Below are 17,886 nucleotides of genomic sequence, written 5' to 3' on the forward strand. Positions count from 1 at the left end.
TTTGAAGGACCAAAAGCCAAAATAATGAGTCTTATATCAAGGTCTTGAGACAATATTATTATTAATATTAGGTATAATACTTTTAAAAAAATTATTAAATTATTTAAAAATATAAAAGAAAAATATTTATTTTTTATTACATTTAATTAAATTTTTTTACATATTTTAAGTTAAATAAACCCAATTGATCGACTCAAGTTTTAAAAAATCCATAAACTGGATTGATTTTATTTGGTGAACTTTAAAATCGATTCGATCTAGTTTGATGAACCCTAAAACCGATTCAACAAATCTTAAAATCAATTCAATTCAACAAACCCTAAAATCAATTTAATTCAACTCAACAAACCCTAAAATCAATTCTATTCAATTTGAAAAAACCTTAAATAATTCAAAAGTGTTTTTTTTTATATTATACTTAAAATAATAACTTGCCATATCTCTTGGACTGGCGGGCCCAATAAATTAGTAAAGCCCTTTCAGTTTGTTAGAGCACAACCCAGTCTTGAAAACTTAGTCAGACGATTTGTCACTTAAGCCCAAACTTGGGCTTAGGGCACAAGATAGGTACAATCTCATGGGCCATATCCCATCTTTTTTTATATGACGGGTCGATTCCATTTGAACGAGTTTTAGTTTTTTTTAAAGAAGTGAAGAGAAGGTTTTTATTTGTAATTTTTTAAAATTTTGTTTTTTTTAAAGTTGTTTATTTTTTAAAAAACTTCTTAAAATCCTAGTTGATCTTATCTTTGCTTATAAAAGATAAATGAACTGAAAAAAAAAAAAAAGATCAAACAGATAACCCTACTTGCATCCATCTCCACGAATATCAATCATTCTAATGGCTGCTTTGCATGCATGCACAGGTATGTATGTGTCTGTGTGTTTTGTGACATCCATCTCATTTTTGGTCTAATCAATAAGATACTCTCAATCAAGATACTAGTCTCTCTGTGTAAATCCTCCAGTCATAATGAACCCGGAGCACAAGGCAAAGGCAGACAAAAGCTACCCCAACAAAGTCAATCTGAAAAAAGCAGTGTCTGTCTTACATTGAGTCGGAAGGCTGAAGTGTGAACCAGAGTGACACAGGCATAGCAGTCCAAGGACAAGGAAAAATGGGCTCAACTCTCCAATTAAAACGGATGCCCTACTCTTTCTCCATCTGAAACCCCGACAATACTTGATAAGATGTGAGTAGGAGAGCTAGTCCTAGCGTAGATATTGTGGGTCTGGATTGGATTTTTGTGAATGTGATGAAGCAAATAATATTACCATATTATATACGCAATTACATCATGAAAGCCATTTGGATATTTTTTTTATTATATATTTTCCCCAAACTAATACTTTTAATTACCCACTTGCTCTTTTATTCTTATATTTGGGACAGGGTTAGCAACCAAAATAATTAATTATGTTGTCCGGAGGTGGAATGTGATCTTGCTTTGTGCTTGTCTTTTGTTTTAAGCATGAGATTAATTTTTTGTATATAATTTATTGTATTGATATGGAATGAGAGCAATAAGAATAAATAACTATTATTTAAAATTGAAAACCATGCTAAAGTTTATTAAAATAGTGTTATTCTCTCTCTTTCTCTTTCATTATTTTAAGTGGGTGCAAAGAGTCAATTTTAGACACCCAAATTTCTTCTTTTCCTTAGCAACGTGAAGACTTAACAATCAAAAAGGCAAAGACCAAAATAAAGTAACGCAATTCATTTCACATTGCAATTTGCAAAGTTAATGTGGTGATGTTTACTTCGCTTTTGACAACTGATTAAACAACTGGTGGCCCAAAAATAATGCCACATTGTACACATTTCATCATAGTAATCCACTCCTGTCAATTTTGGAAGCAAGCCAACCCACAGCATGAAAAAGAGGCTTTAACCTACAGCCTAGGTCCAGAAAGAAACAACAAGATCATAATAGTATATAGTGCATGTATGATGTCTCTACTCAAACTCATCAATTCATGCCTGGCTGTGTTGAGGCAATCTTCAAGCCAATTTCTTCTATACATCATGTGGGTCCTCTAGAGTTCTGATATTCCAATCTCGATGATGATCCGACGGTTGACATGAGGGGAAGTATCTAGCTAAAGCCGTTTTCACCTTTCCTATTTTCAACAAAATGTTTGGCATCATAGGACCACAATCATCAGGACGGTGGTGGTCCTGAGAGTAGCAGATTGATTAGAGGCCCCTTCGTATTTATTAGGTAGCCGGAAAGCATGGCAGTAATTTTCTGTTTCATTTTCATGTCAGTAAAGTTCACAGTTCACTTAAACTCTGGAGTCAAGTTTCTTTCGAGGAGGTGGGATAATCGTATGTGTATGGTCCCATGCAAATTTTCATGGGATCAACAGCGGATTATTTAGAAGTTAATTATAAAAGTAATTGTGTTGTTCAAATGCTTGTCAAGTTGGGAATTTAACACTGTTAACTCTATCTTTTCCCCGTAATCAAAGGAAAACAGATCTCATGTTGCCTACAAATTGATGAGTCATGCCGCCATGGCTTTTTCCATAAATTAAAGACTCAAAAGTACGTGGTCAAAGTCTAGCACTGTTAGATCTAATAAAATAGAAAAGAAAAAAGATTTAACATATGGCTTCGATGCACTTCAATTATTTAATTTTAGCACCGGAGCAATCATTTTCTGCCTATGCACGTAGCAAACCCAAATAAAGTATGCAGTAAACCCCAAGCGACTACTAATAAACTATGGTCAATCAAAATGATTAAAGTTAATTAATCCATGTGATGCGTGACAGAACACATTGGAATCCCATGGACGGTTCAATCAGCCACTTCATTAGCAAACAAAAAAGTTATTGATTAGAAAAAAAAGCAACATGAATCCCTCCTTAACTTGCCAGCATCTTATTGGCTCTCGTAGAAGTTATAATTTTCCTTAATGTACAGGATTTCTACCCGAAAAAGTGCATCCGTAGTCGTGTAGTCATCTGCTGAAACACCCACCTCAACACTTCTGCATGTGGCGATGTGTAATTGGTTTTATTTCCAGTTTAAAACATTAATTTCCGAAAAGTCACTGCTCATAACTGCATTTCAAAAATTTAGCTGTTACTTACCACCATCTTCATTTAAAGAACTCTCCAACTCTCTTTCTGATCCATTTTCATTTTTTTTCCCTTTTCAATCCCTACATCCTCCTTACTTATCGGAAAAAAAACCACCATGGCGGGCGAGTTCTCGACGTCTGTCACTTGCGGCATCATGTTATCAAAGCGACTATACTACGGCAGGGGAGCTTCACCGGCGCCGCCGGTGATGTCGAGGTCGTTGTCGTCGACGGAGAGTTACCGTCCGACGGGGGTGATGGCGTACGCTGTGGTACCCGAGCCAGCGGCGGTGGACAACCCCGACGTCCCTAGCTACCAGCCGTACGTGCATGGCCGGTGCGACCCACCGGCGTTGATTCCGTTACACATGCACGAGGTTTCCATGGAAGTGGACTGTTGTATGGACACTGCGTTCGTTACTGTTAGAGGCGCGTGGCGCGTGCACTGTATAATGTCTAGTCGGAGATGTGACTGCCGGATTGCTATTCCCATGGGGGAGCAGGTAGCTAAAGCAAAACCTTTTTTATTTTTAAAATTTAATAATTATAGTTTATTAGTGCATGGAGTAGTGAAAAAGACGACGTTTTTAGTGGTTAAGTGAAATGGTGGGGGTTAGATGAACTAATAATAACAGTTAAATAAATAGTGTGATTTTCTTTTCTTTCGGTTGGCTTAATATATAAGTGGAGAATTTGTTAGTGGAAAAATGGTTATTTTAATATTTCCAAATCCTCCCCCCACCCCCCTTCCCCAAAGAAATTGCATAGTCTAGAAAAAAAGATATGCAATTGTCTTTCTACTGTTCCTTAGTCTTTTCATGTCTAAATTATGAATAGTGTAGATTCATGTATATTCATAAGTGCCCATATATATCAGATAATGACAAGTTCATGTTATTTAAAGATTTGATGTAAACTTTTTCTTTTTATAGATTCTCAAGATAAACATGATGTGGCTAACAGGGTTCAATTCTAGGTGTTGAGGTGGACGTCTCTGGGAGGTCCTATAATTCGAAATGGGTCACATTAGCTGATTCAAAAGATACGGAAAAAGTTGCCAGAGCTGGAGATGGATGCTTCTTGACACCCCATACATATACTTTCAAAATCCCACAAGTAGTTACTCTACTTTTCTTAATTTATTACTATTACTATTAATTATAATTCTCTTCACAACATTAATATGTTCTTAATACGTGTTAGGTTGATGGAGGGTCTAATGTTTCAATTAAAGTCAGTTGGTCACAAAAGTTATCATACCAGGATGGTCAGTTTTGCCTCAATGTACCTTTTAGTTTTCCGGCATATGTCATTCCGGTTGGGAAGAAAATCCCTAAGCGAGAAAAGATTCAGTTGAATGTTAATTCTGGCACTGGAACGGAGCTTGTGATCAAGTGTACTAGCCATCCTCTAAAGGTATGACAATCTTAAAAAAATAGTATCTGGCTTCTCGATTATGAATGAAAGGTAATGCTGTTATAACTCTTCTAGGAGCTAACTCGGGAGGTTCGTAAACTAAGTTTCATTTATGAAGCAGAAGTGCCAGCATGGTCAACTTCCGACCTCAATTTTGCTTATACTGTAAGGCCTTTAACTGATAGTATTTTGATTGACTATTCTGTTGAAGAAGTTGTTTTGGACTTTTGAAGGTCATATAACATGTGATGGTGATACGTAACTAAGTGATCCTTGCTTAACTGCTGCTGTTGTTTACAGGTTTCTTCGAGTGACATTTTTGGTGGGGTTCTCTTGCAATCTCCACCCTTGCGTGATTTTGATGAAAGGGAGATGTTCTGCTTCTATCTTTACCCTGGAAATAACCAGAAGACGAAGGTTAGTTAAAAATAATCACTTATCAATGGTTTAAAATTCTTCAATTTCTATTTTTTAAGCAGTTCCTGAAAGCATCTTTTCTAGGATTTTGATCCCTTTTAGATGGGTACAGTGATGTGGTTTTTTTATTGGAAATACATCTCTGATAGGTTGCACTTAGTTTCAGACTGAGTCAACATAGATTTTGAATTCAAGCATTGGCTTTTATACTTTCTTTTCTCTTCCAGAGGAGGATTTGCCAGTTTCTTTTTAGCTAATTATAAGGAGAAATTCCACATTCCCCAAGAAAAGGAAGGTGGCTTCACAAAATCAAACAATGCTAAAATGTGGACAATTTTCTTTAGAGGATAATTAAGATGAGTAGAGAACTTATCAATCAGTGTTAAGGGGATTAAAATATAAAACTTTCTCGTACGTTGTTAAACCTGCCCAACCTGCTGTAGCTTTAATTCCATTTGAATCTTTGAGGTTGCCATAGGCTAGAGTTCTTACCATACTTGTTCAAGATTTCATTTTATTTATATCATGGCAATTCTTATACCATGGAGTGATTCTGATAGGTATTCAGAAAAGAAGTGGTTTTTGTCATTGACACAAGTGAAAGCATGCAAGGACGCCCAATTGAGAGTGTAAAGAATGCACTATTGGCATTGCTCTCCAAGCTCAATCCACAAGATTCTTTTAACATTATTGCTTTCAATAGTGAGATTCACTTATTCTCGTCAACAATGGTGCTGGCTACTCATGGATCAATCCTAAATGCTACTCACTGGCTGAGTAATAATCTAACTGCAGATGGTGGTACAAATATGATGCTGCCCCTTAAACAGGTACTTAATATTTATCAGCATTTCTTAGGTGACTGATCAATACTATCAGTTAATGCTTAATACTTCATACTTACAGCTGCCAAATCTATACATCTTTTACTATTTAATGACTCATTGAAGGATTTTATCGTCTAATTTTGTTATATTGTAGGCAATGAAGTTGTTATCTGACGCAAGCGATTCAATTCCTCTTATTTTCCTTATAACTGATGGGTCTGTTGAAGATGAAAGAGAGATTTGCAATGTCATGAAAGGTTATTTGTCAAGTGGAGGATCAGTTTCTCCTCGTATATGTACTTTTGGCATTGGTGAGTTTTTAGCTGTTTGGAAAATCTTTTCCTCTTTTTCATACTGCTTTGGCCTCAATTGTCTTTTTCAGTTGATTTGGTTTCTCATGGCATAAAAATGGAGTCTTTCTTTACATTGTAATTACGTTTCTATAAATAGGTGCTACAACACTGTGTGTCAAGTATTGAATATGCCATGTGTTCATGCCATTAGATATCCAGAGATCTGGAGACATGATTCATTTCTCCAGTAGTTTACGCTGCCTTGTAGCTAATCTGTATCCTGTGGGCCTTAACACCAAAGTGCTCGGGAGTTCCATTCAGCCTGTTTAGTCTATGCCCTATTTAGACTTTTGTCAGGCATTGGGCAAAGATCAAGTCTACACCTTCTTTCTGAAAAATCTAAAATCTGAACTTTTTATTTCTTGCTTTGTGCTACAACTGGTCTTCACTTTCTCTTCACAGTGCCCATAAATTTGGTTTTTTGCTGTAAAATATATTTCTCTGCTGCAAATAGACATGTTATGGTGGCGGGCTTAGTAGTTTTCCCTTATCTGGTCTCGTTTTGGGGTCTAGCAACCAATGCTTTGTCAGTAACTCTTTCATATTTTGTCAACTTAATCAGCCTTTTGACACATCTGAGCCATATTTGTTTGCCCATTGCATTCTTGCAGCATTATTACTTAAAAATGGTTTTTGTGTTTAATCTTTTTCTAGGTCTATATTGTAATCATTACTTCTTGCAAATGCTGGCTCAAATTGGGAGAGGCCATTATGACTGCACTTACGATGCAGGTTAGTATGAAAGAATTTGTAGTCTAGTTGAAGGAAACATCAAGAAACTCAATGCTAAACTATTGTGAACAATGTGGTCAGACTTTACGACTAAATTCACTGCCTTTCAAAAAAAAAATGTATAATAAGGGATTCTAGCAGTATCCATTCTGATTTCACCTTTTTATTGGCCAGATAACATTGAATTGCGAATGGAGAGATTATTTACAGCAGCTACTTCAGTCGTTCTAGCCAATATAACCATGGACATGCCAGGAAATCTTGATTCTCTCGAGGTACATCAGAGCTGTTTGTAGATTTCCCTGCTCATCTTTTTATCAAATATTTGTAAACTGTTGTAGGTTGATCGAAATATTACTGAATATTTTACTACAAGGTCCTTAATATAGCTTGCCCAAATATAGTATCCTTCTAGCCATGTCAGTAACATTTTTTCTCTTCGTGGTCTCGCAGTTGTTTCCATCTTATATTCCAGACCTTTCATTTGGAAGTCCTTTGATGGTGTCGGGCAGATACAAAGGAGACTTTCCAGACAATATTAAAGTTACTGGAATGTTAGCAGATATGAGCACTTTTGTAACTGACTTGAAAGTGCAAAATGCAAAGGACGTGCCATTTGATAGAGTTAACTTTTCTACTCCTGCAGTTAAAACTGCTGAACTTTTCAGAGTTTATACTTGATTTGACAACTTGTTATGATCATTTTGTTTACGGCAAGCAGTGGTTAACTTCAGTTCCAAAGAAACATATTTTTAATGCAGAAAGTACCATCTTCTTTGTGCATTTAACAAGTTTGCTTTAATTTTACTTTATTTGCCTGTGCCAGCTCTTACATGTTAAATGACCTGTCTGTATACAACTTGCGCAGTTTGCTTTAAATTTTCTTATATGCTTAATAGGCCTTCTACATGATATGATTGAAATATTTTTTGTATCCATGTAAAATAATTGTTATCAAATATGAGGGCTGTTGTCCATAAGAGTCAGTGTTGGGTAAATTGATGTTTGACCCCCTTGGTTAATTTTTTGTACTTAACACATCGTGTTTACTCCCTAGGCAGTTAACTTGTGGTTTGATTTGTTATCATAGGGAGTATGGTGTTAGTTTACTAATAATAGGACAGACCCCCCGCAATAGTAGATATATCTTTTTAGAAAGTACCTTCTAAATATGAGGGTATCTATGTGAACACTCTTCCAGTTGAAGCCTTATTTAACTATAGATCATCATCATCATTAAAATGCAGATATAGAAGGTTGGGTGGTGATGCATCTATTTTTTCTAATTGTTATGTTTGTTGGCAGATGCTTACAAGGAGGCAAATTGATATTGTTACATGTCATGCTTGGTTTTCAGAGAGTCAAGAGCTTGAAGAGAAGGTATGCCACTTCCTGAAACTTCGGTTGAGCTTATATAACAAATCAGGCCTGTCTGGCATATTTAGGCTAAGTTTGACATTGTGGGTGGGTTGTAAAACTATTGTTTGGCCTGCAAACATAATGCCAAACAAGGAGGCTGAGATGGACTTTGTTGTTATGATCATATTCACACCCTGATGAATACATATAACTTACAGAAATTATTAAGCTTTATTTGCCAATCATTCTTGCAGTCTGGTTTACATTTTTGGTCATACACCTAATTATTTTTGAGCTGTTTCTGGTGCAGGTTGCCAAAATAAGTCTTCAAACTAGTTTTCCATCCGAGTATACCTGCTTGATTTTGCTTCAAACTGATAGTGAAAAGAAAGTGCAAGAATCAATTCGCGTACAGGAGGTACGTACTTGTCTAAGGTTCTGCATGAATTATAGAGGCAGTTTCAGCATTCCCCTTGGATTCAGTTTTATAGTAGTAGTTATTACTATAACCCCCTAGCTCTTTAATTGATTACATTGATCTCATTTCCTTTATATCGCACAAGTTGAGACTCACTCTTACCATCAATCATTCTAAACGACATCAGATTAAAATTTGATAGTTTGGCTGTGGTTTTTCCAAAAATTGAAGAAACTTTCTGAATATAAGAATAGAAGTAGATGATAAACTTGCTAATTCCTGTCTGTTATATAGTTATATGTTTAAGGAGTAAAAATATGCCCATTGACTTAGTTTCTTTTAAATTTAACCAGATATTCAAAAAAATAAATATGCCAAAAAAGGGAGATATGAATGGCCAGAAGCTTGTTTTCCTGGGATGCATGGGGGTCGGCTTTGGTAACTTGACCGCAACGGCTAAGAATATCCCTCCAGGAATTGAGGAACCAAAGTCACCCGAAGGTGCAGAGATTTTGGTTCGGGCTGCTTCCAACTGTTGCAGCACGCTGCTTGATCGCTGCTGTTGCATGTGCTTCATCCAGGCTTGTTCCTATATGAATAACCAATGCTCAATCGTTTTCACACAACTCTGCACCGCTCTCGCTTGTTTTGAGTGTGTCAACTGCTGTTATGAGCTCTGCGCTTGTGTCTAGAGGTACTGGGAATGGTAGTTGAAGTCTTAAAGACGAAAACTAAGAGGAAAGGAATATGATTATTATGGGTATTGTATATAGACTCTGTTGCAGATCATGATGTTAATAGCAACATTTCAATCATAGTTACTTATACGAGCTTGCCTTATCCAGAAGTGATGACTCCCACATCATGCCAATGCCATCTTAGTCCTTGGGTGATACTCATTGAAATACGGGATTATAATATTCTATATCCACTGAGATGGAGATGTAGTTGGATTGGAGTATACACACTTTTGGAGATGAAATATAAATTAATTTTCGTCGTCCTCCTCTAATCCACTCATAATTACATGAATATATTCATAAACATTTCAAAAATTAAAATTTTTGAAAGATTGGTAATTTTTTGTTCATCAACATATAACGTCACACTAGAAAAATCTCATGCATTAACTTGATGAAAGTGTAACCATTTTCGAGCAACGATTTCAATATAATTTTTTAATTCTGAAATTTTATTATTTTTAATAAATCTTGGAGCATTATTTTAGAAAAAAATAGCCTTTTAACAGCAATCTTTTTGTTATGTTTAAAAATTTTATTAAAAGCCGATATGCTTTTGTTGGAGTGACTAAACGGGATAGTCAGGTAAATTTGTAGTGAAGCAATGAATAGATGCAATGCAAAGAATTAACACGTGATGGACAAAGATAAAGTGAATAAAATTAATTGGGCCAAATCAGGTTAAAGCCCAACCTAAAATCCGGAACGGATGACGGACCATCAGTCAATGACAACTTTAGCCAAGCCTTTTCTTTAAAAAAAAAAAAAAAACCTTTTTTTTAAGATTTTTTTTAATTTATAAGTTATTATGAAATTTTTATGAATAATAATAATTTTTAAATTTAATTTTAATTTTTTTTAAATTTACTTTTATAAATTCTTTTTATCAAATAAGCTATTTGATAAAACAACTTATATAAATTTAATTTTGATTAAAATTATTATAAAGGGTATTTAATCAATAATGTTCTATTAATCACGAATTCTTTTGTTCATAATAAAAAAAAAGTTAACTTTTTTTTATTTATTTAAAATAAAATTTTGAAAATATACAAAATATTTTTATATAACACAAAGTTTATAATTAATAATAAATTATATAAAAAATGAAAACGGATAATGTTGAGATTATTTTAATAGATGAGAACATTTTTGAAACAAAGAGAAAAGTTTTGCTAAAAAGTTGATGTGTTTTTAAAAGAAGAGAAGAGAAAGTTCTTTTTTGGAACTTTTACTGATTTTTTTTATTAATTTTTTTTCTTTAAAGCTTCTTGAAAAAATTTTTGACTGGTTTTTGTTCTTAAGAGATAAATAAGCTGAAAAAAAAAATTAAACTACTAAAAAATGTTCTTTAATTTATCTTTTTGTTTTCTTTTAGAGTTTTTATCTCATAATTTTTTGGTAAAATTATATTCTACCACATGATGAAATTAGTTATGAGCAAAGATTATAAATTGTGACGATAGATCTAAATTCAATGGAATTAACACTTGTATCCTCTTGAGAGTGTGTAATAAAAAATTGTTTTGGTGAATAAATAAATCTATGAAAACTACTTTTTAGAAAATTATAATTGATAATTTATTTATATTCATTAAGGTAAATATTTGGAAGGATAAAAGGGAAAAGAAATAGGGTTATGCAAGAGATTAAGTACACAGGGAAGAGAAATGATATTAGGCCAAGTAATAAGCCAGGCGGTCAAGTTCGGCCCACTTCCAAGGGGGATTGTAGCTATCCCCCTCTGCCTCAAGCTGCAGTGGAAGATCCGTCATCCGAATGTGCTTGCTCAAACCAAGATGTGCCATCAAAAGAGCAACGTGAGTGAGCAGCTCTTTGCCATGCCGAAGCTGCATTGTATGATCTTTCCAATCGCAATGGTTGGCAGCAGAGACCAGCATCTCCATCCAAACACAGCTGATTATTTCCCATACCTCGTCTTCATCCATCCGCTTCTCGTCTTCCCTTGACAACCATCTCAATCTTTTGGCAAGCGCACTGCCTGCGAAGAACACCGACTTCCCCTGCCCCTTCATCTGAAAAAGGAACCCTCGCCACTCTGCATCGATAGCCAGCAGCGTCGTGGCAGCCAACCGAACGCCTTTGATTTGCATTTCCTGGTCGAGAAATTTGACAGCTTCCCTGCAAGTGTCTCTGTATCTCAGCTCACCAATACCTTTCCGAAGCATAAATGGAGCCTTAACCAGGAGGTACAACATGTAATCGGACAAGTGTTTACTTATTCGGCAGCGGGCACTGAAACTTCCTCGTGGATACCTTCTTCGTTGATCATAGTAAAGAATATCCGTAGCAATATGCCAAATAAGGAGGCTGTGGGTGAACTCTAGATCCTTTAAGCTCCAACCCACCTCCTCGTGGAGTTCTTTGCTGTGTAGCAACTCATAAGCTCCCCCGTTCAGTAAACATGAGAGTGACTTGAAATCAAATTGCTTTTGTTCGTATTGCGTACGTTTCTCTTTAAGATGAAGGAAAATGAAATCCTTCAGTTCAAGGTCCACATCTATCCAATCAGGACGACGCCAATTCTGATCTAATTGATGCAGGGACTTCTCTAAAACTGTGTTTCCCAGGCGAAGTTTATTTGCAACTGTACTAATCGTGGTTGCCTTGGACTTTAGGCAATATTTTAGAAGGCTACTTTGTGCCATGGATGTGATTCCTTTCCCCTTCTTTCTATGCTTTAACCAACGATTAATAACTCGATCAACACATTTAGGAAGCTTCTTGCCGCCTGGTTTGGTCCACTGGCGCACTGTCCACTTGGAGAATAGCTGCGTAACAAGTGCAAGGGTGTCTGCAATAATAGCTACCACCAGCAGCAAGTAAGTTATGGCAACGTCGACACGTGGGTAGGGACGCTTGCTAATGAAGACTGAGAAGGCAATAAATCCTGAAATACAAGACAGTAAGCTGATGGAGAGGAGGATGAGACCCGTGACAGAGTTAAGGATGCTGGTCTTGGTGTAAAGCATGTCGTACAAGAATTCTAGTTCAATGTCTACCAACATGAAAGCCTCTTTAGCGGACATGGACTTCTGTAAAGTGAAGATGTCATTTAACTTTTTGTAAAACCGAAGCTTGAGGCCTGAAAATAGGGGCACGAACATCTTGAAGGAAAGATATGCTTGATGGAGATATTCAGCTTCTGGTCTTACGCCTTCCCTTCCCAAGTAATCCATCAGTAGCTCATGCTTAGGAAAATCGAATTTGCCCTCGAGCGTGTGTGAAATTTCAGGGGGAGGAGCTCTTAACACTGATTTTTTGTAATTCTCGAAGCTTGAGACACTGAGAATCCAAATTCGTTCCCCGCACTTGATAATCCCAGCTATGAATATCAACGTAGCTAGAAAATTGAACCCAGTATGTCTAGTTTGGAACCTCCAGTAGACATAAAATGCCATCCCAAATTGGATGAGTAGGCCAACCAAGTATCTTACCCACAATGCACTTTCTTCCAAGTAGTTAGCAGCCATGGTTTCCGCATTGCCAAGATGCAAGAGAAGGAAAGGTGCCCAGAGCACTTCAATGGCATTGATCTTCTCTATTTGGCGCTTTAGGAGGGTAGAAAGTGAAGCAGTTGCAACCCAGTCTCCCAGGAAGTATGCTAGCCAACCAACGGGTATGACCCAACGACTTGCTTTTCCCTTAATTCCATGCCCAAATCCAATGAGAACAATGTGCAGAAAGAGGCTAAGTAGAACAAGTGAGCATAGCTCCACTTTGTTCCACAAATCCTTGCCAGCACTTGGGAGCTGACTTCTGTCGGTGGCCCATCTGCTGGCCTCCGAAAAGAGCAGGCCACTGGCAACTGAATAATTCGGGGTAGGAGGAACCAAGGCAAGAAAGATTATATGAGTCCATGCAAAATGTTACGAGATTACGGATAGATGACTAATACTACAAGACAGAAATCAAAATGAGAAGCAAAATAGAGTAAAACATATTCTAGTTGCAACAAAATCAGCCCCTTAAAATTCTTCTATTTATTTATTTATTTATCTCATGATTGATAGAACATACTTGAAAGTAGCATGGAGTTCTATCTTCAATTTGTGCCCAACCAACTTAAAGTCTTAGGTATGCAGAAGTTTTCCCTGTTGGTGAATGCGTACCATTTCTCCTCCAAAAATATTGCTAGAAGCTGCAGAGTAACAAATTGATTAAAGGAACAAAAACCTTGCATTTGCACTGCTATTTGTTCTGCATGCTATTGCAATGCAGCCAAATGCATTTAAGTAGCAGCAGCGTAAGGAAGAGAAAGATTAAGGAACTGCCAAAGTAGCATGAAAACAGTATAAATTATGGTCTTGAGACAAGGGATGGATTCATGAGAGGGAATGCCCAACTTACCTGGTTCTCCAAACTTTTGGTTCAAGGTATCATTTATCATTACCAAGAACATTTAGACAAAGAATTAATTTGAAAAATTAGTGCCACTGAACTTCTCCAAAAATGGGAATTCTGTTGTAAGAAGCCCCTGCAGCTACAGCTACAGGTCTCACAATGATATTTATGGCTTCAAACAGGGGGAAGGCGCTGTAAAACACATGATACCACTTTTTAACAAGTAATCAATACTGAAACATTACGCATCAAATTGATGTGAAGAAAAGAATTTTGTCCCCATCCCATCCGTAAGCCTTGATCGACTTCTTCAATAAAATGAAGTGAGAGAAGGAAAAAGTTATCTAGGAAAGGAAAAGCCACCTCAGTTTTAAGTGTACTTACCAGAAGACGAATAAATGGGTTGCAAAAGACAACACCCATAAATGGGTTGCCTTTGGATTCTACAAAAATCAAAGGCGACACTTCCATATGCTTGTGTCTCACTTTCAAGAAAAAGCAATGCTACTAAAATGCCCGGACAACTTGCAAGCTTTAAAAGCCGGTGTCATCTGTGCTTACATTGTCAGAGCCGTAGAAGAGAATAACCACATAAAGGTGAAGGTGCATTGAAGCAATGAATACATGCAAAACAAATGACATTTTTGAACTGACGTGATTAATGGGATTCCATTTGCAAGCAAACCTTTGGAAATATTTCATATAGTTTTTCTTTTTCTTAGAGGTAACTTTTATAATATTAAAATATATCTATACAGTTTAAGAAACTGTAGTGGGATATGAACCCCGATTCACTAGACATTGCCATTTGCCAGGCTAATGATCAAGTTCCAAGCCTTACGCAAAACATTGACATTTGCCAGTTTCAGCTGACCTCATTGGCCATTACAGCCCAACGCTCAAATTTCAGTTAGGTGGCATTTGTTAAAATTAACTATATTTATTAAAATACAAGTATATTTATATTTTTTTATTATTAATTTTTATATAATATCATTTCTTAAATATATTTTTAATATCATATATTTCATTTTCAATATTTTTTATAATCTTATATATTTTATTTTCATTTTTGAATATAATTTTCTATATATATATATTTTTAATTTTTTTCCTTTAAAAGATAAAAATTTTATTGAGAGTCACCATTTACCATCCAATAGAGAATAACTACTGAGAGTAATAAAGAGATATAATTTGAAATTCATATTAAAAAAATAAATTATAACATTACAAATGTCTTTAATAAAGTAATAAAATTGAAGAATAAAAATATATTTAATAACATCGTAGAGTGCAATACAATATGATTACATTGGTTTTAAATTATAATCACATTACATCCATTAACTATAATATGATTCTATTGCAATCTTAAATTGCAGTAGTTTGTTGTAAACAAATATTGTAATGTCAAACATTGCAATATAATTTAATTGCACACATTCCAGTGAATGTGCTTTCATTTTTTTCATACCAAACGCTACTTTAATCTTTCAAAGGATACATCATACATGGTATATATACATGTTTATACAGCAAAATCGAAGAAAAGATTATGAGTTTAGCAAAAAAAATGTTAGCTTAGTTAGTAACCGACTTAAATTAGAGTAAAGTTTAGAGTCTTTTATATTTAGGTCCAAAAAGCCATTTTGAACAACATAATACAATGTCAAACAACCTTAAAATTTTCAATTCCCACTTAAATTTGAGTTTAAAAAATGTGAGTTTTCATGACATCAAGATTGAAAATTCAAAATTATTAGGAAAAGACTTTAAAGTTTGTATTAATGTCACTTTTCTTTAAAATTTTATTCGCTTTCATTGTGGTTGGACAAAAGAATTATAAGCGATAAACTTCGAGAATTTAATGATGAATTGTGTTTTATATTGACGAAATCAATCCATTGTGTATTCACTACCATATGACAAAAAAATTATTAAACTCTTATAAAGTTTTTTTATAGTAAAATAATATTGAAATAATTTGAAAAGAATTTGAAGATAGAGAGAGTGATTGCAAATTATTTCTAATTGATGCATTTTTAAAAAATTAGAGATTCTTATTTATAAATAAAGATATATCTTTTTGTATAAATTCAATTATTTGAATAAAAATAATAGTTCAAAGGATTTTTTTTATTTTCATTTTTTCTATGTGAGATTATATATCTCGTTATTATTATTGACGATATCCAACAAATAGTAAGTTTTTCAAACTATAGTTTTCCCATCCAATCACACAGCCAACACTAAGTTTAAATGAACATATATTCAAAATGAAAGTTATTCGGATTTGTTATGTACACAGAAATTAATTTATATCATGAACACAAGAGTGACTTTAATACTATAAGATATATATTAGATTAATAATCATAGCAATAAAAGTTTTAAAAATGTTGTTCAGTTTACTCAAATAACTTTTTCAGTATAATCTCTTATGCTATACTAGTTTTTAAGCATTTCATACAACAATGAGGCTAAATCTTACATGGATAATAAAAAATGTTTATGGCTGCTTGTTGATTTATTTATTCACATGTAGTTAGAGGAATAGGTAATATTTAATTTTCCAGAAGCTGCTATATATTTAATTTATTTAAATGCTATTGCTATGTTCTCTTGAATGCTCCAAGATTGTTTTTTTTCTTTATTTTCTAGAAAAAGTCCTGTTTGGTTTATATTATAATGCCTTAAAACATAAATCAAAGTCATTTTGAGACCATTACACCTTATCATGTTAAGCACCCTGACAGTAGGGGAGAGCAAGTTTCGGTTCGATCGGTTTTTGGTTTGATTTTTTGTAAAATCGACTAAAAAATTAAACTTTTCCAATTGATCGAATCATATTGTGTCAAAAGTCAGTCTCGATCAGTTTTAGAGAGTTTCGATTTGGTAGGTTTCGGGTCTGTTTTTATAGTGAGTTGACTTAGATAGTTTGGGATTGACTTGAGTTGAGTTGGGCTTTTTTTTTTTGACTTGGGCCTTTTTTATATATTTTCTTACAAATAGTTATTTAAGGTCTATTTATTTATATGTAATCTTTTTGACTTATTTATTTATTTTTCAAATGATTAATAATATTAATCTTTATATAATAAATAAACAGTAGTTTCAAAAATTCTATAATTAAATATGATCACAAAGAAATTAACATTAATCTTTATACAATAAATAAACAAAGAAGAGCTCTACAACTTAAAGCTTCACAACATAAATTACTAAATTTCAAAAGATAGATCTCCAAGGCTTCAACTTCAATTTTTAATGATTTTGCAGAACATGCTCCTAAAAAGGTTAAAAGCAAATATATAATTAGTGTAAATTTTTATGGTAAGATAACCTAAATGAATTATAAATGTAACATAAATATTGCACAATACCTAATGATAACATTACTTGAAAATGTTAGTCTAACTCAGGCTCAGACTTAGCTATTATCTCCAACGCAATATTAGTCAACTCTTAAAAATAAAATAACAAATATGGTAAATTGATTTTTGACAAATCAAATAAATTAAATTATAAATAAAACTATAAAATAAATAAAATAGTTACCAAAATCAAGTTTATCAAGCTCGTCCAAATCATCTTCAATCAAATTCGAATCACCACGTATCAATCCACGTAACCAATCTTGAGCACAAATAAGTGCTTGCATGACCTTAGGAGTTAAAGAACTCCTATATGCATTAAGCACACGTCCATCGGTATTAAAAGCGGATATCGAAGCAACTGTTGATACGAGGAACAACTAAAATATTACGAGTAATAGCGGCAAGTACAGGAAACCTAAATTGATTAAGTTTCCACCACATGAGAACATCAAACTCATCATCATCGAAACCCTTCTCATCCACAGGCTCAGATAAATATTTCTCCAATTTCATTTTCAGCTCTTTTGATCCAGTGTTTAACCGGTGCTTCTTGAACCTATCTAATCTTTTTTTTTTTTAGTACGTTTTGTGTCCTTGCCAATCAATGTCGAAGCAACACTATCACTATAACCACCACTAGTGCCTTGACCCATGGACATTTGACATGTTTGACCACTTTCCCCAACATCATGAGCTGGAGGTTGTAACATATATCTATAATAACGAAACAACTCATCCATTGTTTGTGTCACTAAAGAAAACATCATTGAAGCTTGAGTAAAAGGAT

The 17,886-nt window shown here is 34.4% G+C and overlaps 2 protein-coding genes across 2 annotated transcripts; one reads left to right on the forward strand and one right to left on the reverse strand.

Moving 5' to 3' along the window:
• Positions 1 to 3,052: 3,052 nt before the first annotated feature.
• On the forward strand, positions 3,053 to 9,626 carry LOC18596244 (uncharacterized). Its single transcript, XM_018123784.2, has 13 exons — positions 3,053 to 3,595; positions 4,056 to 4,208; positions 4,296 to 4,508; positions 4,584 to 4,673; positions 4,809 to 4,925; positions 5,486 to 5,755; positions 5,907 to 6,063; positions 6,760 to 6,837; positions 7,012 to 7,112; positions 7,291 to 7,461; positions 8,143 to 8,217; positions 8,507 to 8,614; positions 8,968 to 9,626. The coding sequence occupies exons 1-13, from the start codon at positions 3,209 to 3,211 to the stop codon at positions 9,304 to 9,306; spliced, it is 2,259 nt and encodes a 752-aa protein (XP_017979273.2). The 5' UTR covers positions 3,053 to 3,208; the 3' UTR covers positions 9,307 to 9,626.
• Positions 9,627 to 11,030: 1,404 nt separating this feature from the next.
• LOC18596245 (uncharacterized) lies at positions 11,031 to 17,839 on the reverse strand. The gene is made up of 3 exons (XM_088807664.1): positions 17,683 to 17,839; positions 17,281 to 17,457; positions 11,031 to 13,183 (listed from the first exon to the last, which is right to left on the reverse strand). Exons 1-3 carry the CDS (start codon positions 17,837 to 17,839, stop codon positions 11,031 to 11,033), a joined length of 2,487 nt encoding a protein of 828 aa, XP_088663790.1.
• Positions 17,840 to 17,886: the final 47 nt, after the last annotated feature.

Source organism: Theobroma cacao, chromosome 6, assembly GCF_053813885.1.
Source record: "Theobroma cacao isolate CCN51 chromosome 6, ASM5381388v1, whole genome shotgun sequence".
NCBI lineage: Eukaryota > Viridiplantae > Streptophyta > Magnoliopsida > Malvales > Malvaceae > Theobroma > Theobroma cacao.